The 9,012-nt window shown below is 35.7% G+C and overlaps 1 protein-coding gene across 2 annotated transcripts in view; it reads right to left on the bottom strand.

Moving 5' to 3' along the window:
• Positions 1-5,785: 5,785 nt before the first annotated feature.
• The window catches only part of WDR17 (WD repeat domain 17), a 38,856-nt gene continuing 35,629 nt past the window's right edge, over positions 5,786-9,012 (bottom strand). For both annotated transcript variants that reach the window (XM_009995952.1, XM_009995953.1), the window contains 3 exons: positions 7,902-7,997; positions 7,533-7,716; positions 5,786-5,905 (listed from right to left, as the gene is read on the bottom strand). In XM_009995952.1, coding sequence (XP_009994254.1) covers positions 5,786-5,905; positions 7,533-7,716; positions 7,902-7,997 — 400 coding nt within the window. The remainder of the gene's footprint in view (positions 5,906-7,532; positions 7,717-7,901; positions 7,998-9,012) is intronic.

Below are 9,012 nucleotides of genomic sequence, written 5' to 3'. Positions count from 1 at the left end.
GCCACCTCATCACAAACAGGTGTTTCATGCTCCCGTGGCATTTGCAATAGTCTAAACCCACTAATCCTTTCTGTCATCAAAAGAGCAAACAAGACCATCTTAAGATGAGTTTACAGGTATTCAGCACTACTTTGCTTTTAATTCTATAGAATGGTGTAAATTAGCCAGAAGAGTAATCCAGAATGAGTTTATAGAAGTAGTTTATAGTCCAGAACTAGTAATATTACGACTTTAATCTTGGGCAATATGCGGCTCTCAGTCTTTGATCTTTTGCTACTGGATAATTAGATTAAAATAGAGTCACTTTGGCAAGCTGAGCCAGGTTGGATGGGGCATCACTTCTGTTACTACGTGACAGGACAAACAAAATAAGGAATGGACATTGTTACCCTGGCAGGACTATGTACTGGAACAGGTCTCTGGCAGATCAGACCACACTAATGCCACATACCAAAACCACAGAGTAATGGCATGCCTAACATGAGTGTTTGGTAAAATTCTTTCCAAAAAATGATCCCTTGTTGAGCAAGAAATGAAGGAGGCTTGTTTTCAGTCTTGACTGGGGCTCTGCTGGACTGAATTCCTAGTATGAAACAAACGTTAAGTAATGTATTAAAATATTAAGTAACATGATCTGAAGCAAACACTGAACGATGGCAGAGCACTGTTAACACTACTGGAGCACACCCAACTATAGATCAAGCCTTCTTTACTGGCTGAAGGATCTCTTACTAGATAATTATTGTATTGGCAAAAAAAGCACCTTAAGTAATTTTCAGGAAAAAAAAGAAAATTTAAAAAAAATAAAAAATGCACTGTAGTATCCTAATTCTCCAAAGAAGTCCAGCTGTGAAATCCCGCAGGCTTGCTGAAAAAGCACTGAAAGGGACGTACAGACGGTACCTGACTGGCGTTTCAGGAAACATACGGATCACAGGATGTTCCGGCGTTTACCCTGCCCCGCACCTGCCCCTGCCCCGCGCAGCGCGGGCTGCCTGCGCACTGCGGGAGGGCGGCCTGAGGGCCGTCAGTCTGGGGCCTCCCTCCAGAAGGAGGCGTACAAAATGTAACTATCCAGGCTCAGCGGTTGCTTTCGGCAATACTTGGCTTCGTTTTTTATTTGTACAAATTAGGTCTTAGTGCTGAAAGCCTCTTTGGGTGAATTAAAGGATTTTTTGGGCAACAAGAAATCTCACTTTACTTAGCGAAACTGTGCAGACATCATCTTCACACCTGCTCATGCCTGAAACATTTTTGTTCCTGTCTCATGAAGAAGCAGACCTTTGCCCAGGGAACAAGTCACTGTAGGCCAGGAGAAGCAGCAGCAGCTCTGGCATGGGACACTGAAGTGATACTAAGGGTGACTTGGTGAGGCCTTTCAGCCATTTCGTCACAGTTTATCACTAGCACTGACCTGTTATTCAGTGTTTTTCATATCTTTCATATCTTACCCTGATTTGGCAAGAAGTAGCACAGCTATAAATGAAAAATTTGTTTTAATGTACCTAAGCGTGTAGGGGAGGTTCGTAACTGTAGATAAGCTAGAAAACTTAACAACTGATTAATCAGATGCTTAACATGCTGCTAAAATGAACAACCTGTGATTTTTGCCTTAAAGTGCCATTTAGGAAGAACATGCAGGTCACCATCTTTGTTGATCCACATGCTCTGAGCACGTAGCTCACATCCTAAAGGAAAAACTGTTGCCACATCACGTAAGTTTGTTTTTCACATCACACAAGCCTCCACTTTAATATTTTCAGATGGTAATGCGGTTTTCATTTACTTTTGCTGTAAAGGCAACAAAGGTGTTGTATTTAAAATTTGAAGACATTAAATATAATTTCTGAGAAAAGAGGAAGTTTGGAGGGGTTTACCAGTATTTTTTAACATAAAATTGCTTTGAGCTTTTCCCTGGCATGGCATCTGTAGAAATTATCTTAATATTCAAAACCTTCCTCAGAGCTTTGATTTATCCTGGATACTTTCACCACACTGAAATCAGTTTTCCTCCAATTATGTAATGGAGATCTTAATTTAGTTGATGAATGTGTGATTGGGCCAGTGCTCCTGTCCTTACTTAAGCAGTAATTCCCACAGCACTGAGAAACGTCATGACTGGGTAGAGAACTGTAGGACATGGTGCAGAAAAGGGGGGACATGAACAGTTAAGAGCACACAGTGGCCCTACCCACATCAATGCCCACATTTGGCTGGTTTTGACTAGCAATAGCTCCAAACTGATGAGTCAGATAAATTTTCAGGTTCTTTGTATATATTTTCCCCTTTTCCCACCACCAACAGTTTACACTGGTTCAAATAATCATACCCTCAGATGATAGTGCTCTGGTTTTACGTATATGTAGGGCTAAAAAGCTGTCTTCATAGGGTCTTCTTTCATTGCTTAACTACAAAATTGGACACTAGATTTAAACAGAAAGGTGATTAAACCAGCATTGTTGACAGATCCTTTTACAATGGATGCTAGAGACTTCCCAGGAAACCACTGAAAAGCTTACCCACAGAGTGGAACTTTGAAACACAAACCCCATTCTGATGACAGTAGTGTTGCATGTATAATCAACAAAAATAAAGTTTACTGTCTGTTAGGGAACAAAGCCTCTTTGAAATAATCATGTTCTAAAATACAGCTTTCATGATTATTTCTTAATTTCTCCAATACATTAATTTACTTGTTTTTATAACATTCCACAGCTTCCTTTTCAGCTTCATTTCTTCCTAGATCTGGTTTACTATTTTATCAGTGTTCTTTTCCTGACACAGATGTTACTGCTACAGCATTATAAAGCACAAGATATAACTGTGGCTTGTGAAATGTTCACTAAATCTGAAAGTGTACTTCATGTCTTCATATGTTGTGCAAATGCATATTGGTCTTCACAACTGCTTTTCTAAATCTATGCTCTGCACTGTGTTTTTAGGAATTTTATCTAGAGCAAAGGTAACCATGGATTTAATTGCCTTTCCACATAAATGTGTAAGTTTCAAGTTCTAAAAAAACCCTAATGCCCATTCTGAAAGGTACCTAGACTCAGGACTTTAGTTTCGTTTTCCATGAAAAGAATGGAGTTTCTTGCATTGGTGTCATCTTAAATTGTTGTAATTCTGGATTTAAATAATTTTACCCAATGAAGAAATTCAAGAACATGGACACATACCTCATTTTAAAGGCAGTCTTTGCAATAGAAGAGTTTATAGCTTAAGACTTTTTTTAATATTGTTTTGGAACCCACCTAGGAAAATCTCAAAGAAGCTAGAAACACATCAGTAGTGTTGGTCAAATTCTTTCAGTAGAACAATGAATTTGATTTTGTAGGGATAAAGTAATGTTGACCTTAACTGGGATTGAATAGTAAATGGAAAGCATGAGTTGTACAGCTTAATAAATTTCTTTATTCAAATAGAGATACGACTTTTACAGAAGAGTCAATCATTTGAAGACAAGGGATTTTTTAATATTAAAGGGAAATATCTGTATTTGACTAGGTGTGCCAGACAATGAGGTCACACATTAGCAAACAATCTGAAATTATTTTTTAAAATGATGAATCTGTAGTTTGACAGTTGCAACCACAGTTATAGCAGTAGACACAATTACAAGCTTTTCTGCATGTTCTACACACTTACCACATGGCATTGAACCGCCTTAAAGAAAATGCAACCTCATTTTATTCACTATGACTGTTACCTGATAAATTCCTGATATAAAAAGTGCCCTTTGACTTAATTTTTTGTATTTCAGCAATGGAAGAGATCTTAACTCTCACTCTGTCATTTAAAGATGCAATAGATTTGTCTAAGATTCCATGTTAAGGCACAATCTATGCACAACAAATTGATGCAGTTATATTACATATCGTTAGATATTTAAACTGTGAACTATCAGTAAAAATCCTTAAGACACAGCAAAATATCTAAAATCTAGTACAGTGACAGTTAAGTCAATCATCAGTCATTGGGCCACATGTTCAACTTCCTACCTTTGCTCTCCAGCTCTGTATTAAGAGTTTTTTTATGTAAAAGATTGTACAATTTATGTGCTAAATTATAACTAGCCTTTCATTTGACAGAAGCAATCCATCACATATGGACTGCTAGAAAATTCTTTCAAAAACTGTGATTTTTTAATTCTAAAATCCATCTCTCATTCCTTAGACTCCACAGGGTTAAACAAAGGAAAATATTTTCCAAACAATACCTGCAAAATTGAGAAATTCTCTTCCAGCATCTAAATATGTACAAAAAAAGTTTCTGTATAGGTTACAACAGTTAAGCTGTTTAGTAACAGCTTATACATTCTTCCCCCAGAAACCCTACAATAATATTGTAGAACACTGACAGAATAAAATTTTAACTCTCTAAATAGGAAAAATAAAATGGGAATTTTTACTTAGAATCTCCATCCCACCTTTCCTGAATAGTGGCACTATTTCTAATTAAATAAGGGCATTCCTTAGCTATATATTGTGGACTTTGTTGGGATACTGTCTGTTAATAGAGACCTTGTCTTATTCCCAGTTTTATTACAGATTCTCTTGAAATAGTTCTGTTAATTTTAAAATTCAGCTTCTTTACATTTTATGTAACTATCAGGATTTTAAAATGTATTCTAAAGCAGATGCAAAAAATATTACAACAGATAAAGTAGATTTCTGTTTGTGTGCCATCAATTAAGCTAATAAACAACCCTATAACCAAGGCATCTTTTCTACAGGTAATTCTGATTATTAGAATTATTAATAATTATTGATAAGAATAGGTATGAGATTTGCATTAGGACTACATTCCATACTAGACATAGCTTTAACATTTAAATAATCTTAATATTCTATTGCCATAATTTTCTTTCCATTTGAACACAGCTTTAGTAAATAAAAATATATGCACAAATATTTCTCTGGTCATACTAATACGTATATTTATAACTAATACAAAATGTAAAAAGAAAACAAGTATTTTAAATGTACATAACATGTAAATAATTTAAATACATTTGCTGTGTGTTCCTTACAAACCCTTTATTTAAAAACCCCGAGTTTTATAAATATATTTTAGCTTTCAGTGAAAGTATAAGGGGGGAAGTTGCCAAAGATTAACTTATTAGAAAATAGAATTTTATAATCCAGATATTTAAACCTAAACAAAACATTAGTAAACATTTTTGTACTATCCTTAAATTACAATAACTAATAGATGAAAAAAAAAATTTAAGCACTTTCTAAATTTTACTTTTGCTATAGAATTCTGTGTGTAAAAATTAGTTAAAAAGGGAAACAGACTGTGTTAAACAGTTGCAGGATTCCAGTCATTCTAAAAACAAGTTGCAGTGGCTATCAATAAAGTAATTAGATTATTATATATTTGAAAGTGTGTTTATGGATTTCACAGTTTGTTGTCCATATTTTGATAACATGCAGATGGTTGCTTACTTCCTTTACAAGGCATCAGTTTACACAGAGTTGACTGAAATACGTCTGTATTGTCTGGCAACACTGTTCTTATTTTAAAAAAACACACATGGCTGTCTATTAAATTAGAACCTTTTTTTTTCTTTGGATTCTCAAATAACTTTTTCTTTGGATGATCAACAAACATTTATATAGAAATCCTTTTCTTGTTCTCTTTACAATTTTCAAAGTCCAAGTAATTGCCTTTCAGGAGGAATCAACTGCCATCTTTCTGTCCTTTGACAATCAAGGTTAAATCAGTATTAATCCCCACAGTGTTAGCTTGAGCACTACAAAGTACAGAGGAAAACACCTCCTCAAAATGGGTTAAGTCGTATTCCTGTTCCAAGTGGTGAAAAAGGATTCACTTTGGCCCACATCAAAGCATCATTCAGTGAAATAGCAGATTTTCCATCTTCAAGGAAGAACACTGGACCCTGTACAGCAAAAATTTTTGGGGAGGGAAAGAAATGTACACATGTATGTATTGTCCAAATGCTACCACAACAGAGAGCACATTTTTTGCTCTAAGAAGGACATAAAACCCAACTGACAGCTATCATCTATGTTCATGCAAAAATTAACCCACCAACTTAGAGCTTTGATGATAGTTACACATTATAAATTGAGTAAAGTCATAATGTTTCAAAACCTGGAGACCCAATTTTTAATAATCCTGAAATTTTTAGTTTATTTTTTAATAATTATGGTATTTTACATGTTTGTGAGTTAAACTTTGCCTAAATTAGAGTCTGAGGTTACTAGGGTTTTTTTCTTCAGAATACTGTATATATTTAATTGTGTCTGTCTTACCTGTGCTAATCTGTGTGTTTCTCTGTATACACAAAAATACACTATAATGCCTCCATGATTTGTTTGAAAACACACAGTCTACATGCAGGCTACAGAATAACTTCAGATGTTCACTACAAAAAGCATGAAGGACAAAATACTAATTTATCTCATGGAAAAGCTATTTGCTCATTTCTTGATTTGACAAAATATGATCTGAAAGCTGCAGTTCAGTTAAAGTGCCATCTTAAAGAGTCATGCTCTTGGAACTCTCAACTTAGAACTTGTAAACCAAAGCAGTTAGCTTTGATACTTTAATATTAACTATGTGGTATGTGAGCTGCTCTGCAGGCCTGAAGCAATGACTCCTTATATTCACTAATCCAGATATAAGGATATTGCAGTTTACAAGGTGGTGACACACTATTTGCTATTCATGTTGAATGGATTGTAACAGTGGGAGCTTCACCTAGCTGTCAGCAAATGTTGAGAGTACAGCCATAGTCAGAGACCACTGGTGTAATGTGGAAGTGCTGGCAGCAAGCTTTTTAGACTTGATAGTGTGCAGTTGTTAAATCTCTTTACCTCAAAAATCCCACTAGCAGTCTCCAATTTCTGATGCAAAATTAGCCATTATAGACCCTGAAAAAACCTGTTACATTTTGGGCTGGCATCTTACACTACACAGAGAACACAAACTTGGGCTACTTTAACAGAGTAAATTCACACTGAGGCACTGTCTGGAGAGAGGCACCTGAGAGTAGTGGTTTCAGGCTCTGTCACTTTTTCCTTTATGGAAATAACATATACCAAAGAGGTGTTATAAGGAATAGTATGTTTTGATCATAAAGCTCTAGGTGAGTGATGAATACATAGTCTTCCAATATCCAGTTTTAATTAATAATGAATTACGAGTTTTGAAACGTGCATTTCTGTAACAGTAAATATTAACAATAGAATAATGATAGTATGTGGTTTAAAAGAATTTCCTGGTTTTTATTCAAGCTACTGTGAGGTGGTAGGCAGTAAGTTTCATGCATTTTAGGCAGAATATTTAGCAAAGGAGATCTGTCTTTCCCATGGAAATGAAAATGTTTAGGATTGGGAAACTGGACAATTATTTGATTGGACAATTCTTCCTTTTTTATATAGAAGATGTCAGCACTTGGCCTCTTTAACTTCTGCTACTGTGACAACACTCCCAAATGATGGGAGTGACCTTAGATTTATGGCAACCTCACAGAAGAACACTTCAGCTCTCTGAAACCATACCTGTATTCTTAGCCCTGTCAAACAAGAGATGTGAACATCTGAATGACTAGGAAGATTTGATCCAGTGACACAGTCTGGCCCAACCATTCCTTTCAGAGGCTCCTCTTGTATTCGTGATACAAGTATTGAATACACTGCTCTCTGCGATTCAGATGGTGAGGTGCATGGCAATTCATCAGTAGGCCTATGAAAAAAGACATTTATTTTTCAGCTATACATCTTAACTTGTAGCAGAGGTCAAGAGCAACAAAGTACTATTTTTTTTACATTCATATTCAGATTTTACAAAGGAAATAAATACTGTATTTACAACTAAAAAATTAAAGACTAGTAGTCTCATTCATGGTCATTTTACATTTTTCTACCTACTTGTTTAATTGAGTGCAAGCTCTCCATGCATCTAGTTCCTCAGAAAGCTGTTCAATTTTCAAAGGTACAGTCACTTCCCGTCTTTTTAAAAGCTGACTAAAAAGGAATGCACATGATTAATGTCCAAATTAGTTCTAACAATGAATACTTTCTTAAAAGAAAACAGTAGTACCATAAAACTATTTTTTATTGGATATGGAAATAACTTTATAGAAATAAACTGATCTTTCATGATAATCACCATAGTAAACCTCTGAAATATTAAATTACTAGATATAAAGGTACACCTTTTAAGTTTGATTTAGCCATTTTTATTTAAGCTTGTCTTTAACTAGTTCTACTTTTTCTTTGCATTTTAAGGCTTTATGCATTCTTCTTTCTTAATAAAGATAACTGGGACAAACCCACGTTCCACCTGATTACTTTCAGAGTTTCAGAGATGAGGATGGCTCAGTGGAAAGGAATGCTATTGAGGCATTTGATGGAGAGGGGTCCAAGAAAAGGGGCAAACACACAGCTCTAAGACATGTTAAATTGATGTTAATTATCCTTGGTAGGTACTTTTGATAAAATATCAGGAGCCAGGAAAGCTCACAAATCTAGTAAGATGTGAAAGGAGTGGACAACATACATGCAACATATATTCTTGATGAAGACATAAATGAGTGAATTTTTTAGTAAAGCTACAGTGATCCAAGCAGCTAGTGGAGATGAGGTTAAGTCAAGTCAATTGGGTCAGGCTGACCTGGGTCAAATCAAGTCTAGTCAAGTGGGCTCAGTCAGGTGGCCTAGTCTGGTCAGGTCAAGTCAGGTGACTGACTGGGGTTGAGCTAGGCCAAGTGGGCAGGACTAGGCTAGGTCGGATCAGGTGGGCTATGTCAAGTGTTTTAATGCCTGAGAATATTAGCTCACTGAGTAACAGAGGGTCAGGTGAATTTTCTTGGTGGGAATCAAGCTACTGCTCAGTAATGAACTTGAAACTCAAAGCTTGGCCTTGCTACTGAGCAAGTCTTGGCAAATGGTCTTCACAGAGATACAAAGTTAGAACTCTTATAAGTAATCATGCATGCAGGTAATGCGGAACAGTTCTCTACCTCTAAAAGTTGTTTTT

The sequence above is a fragment of the Chaetura pelagica genome, unplaced genomic scaffold (genome assembly GCF_000747805.2).
Source record: "Chaetura pelagica isolate M959 unplaced genomic scaffold, ChaPel_1.0 scaffold142, whole genome shotgun sequence".
Lineage (NCBI taxonomy): Eukaryota > Metazoa > Chordata > Aves > Apodiformes > Apodidae > Chaetura > Chaetura pelagica.
The sequence above is the reverse complement of the archived record's forward strand: the minus strand, read 5'-3'. Positions and strand labels throughout refer to the sequence as shown.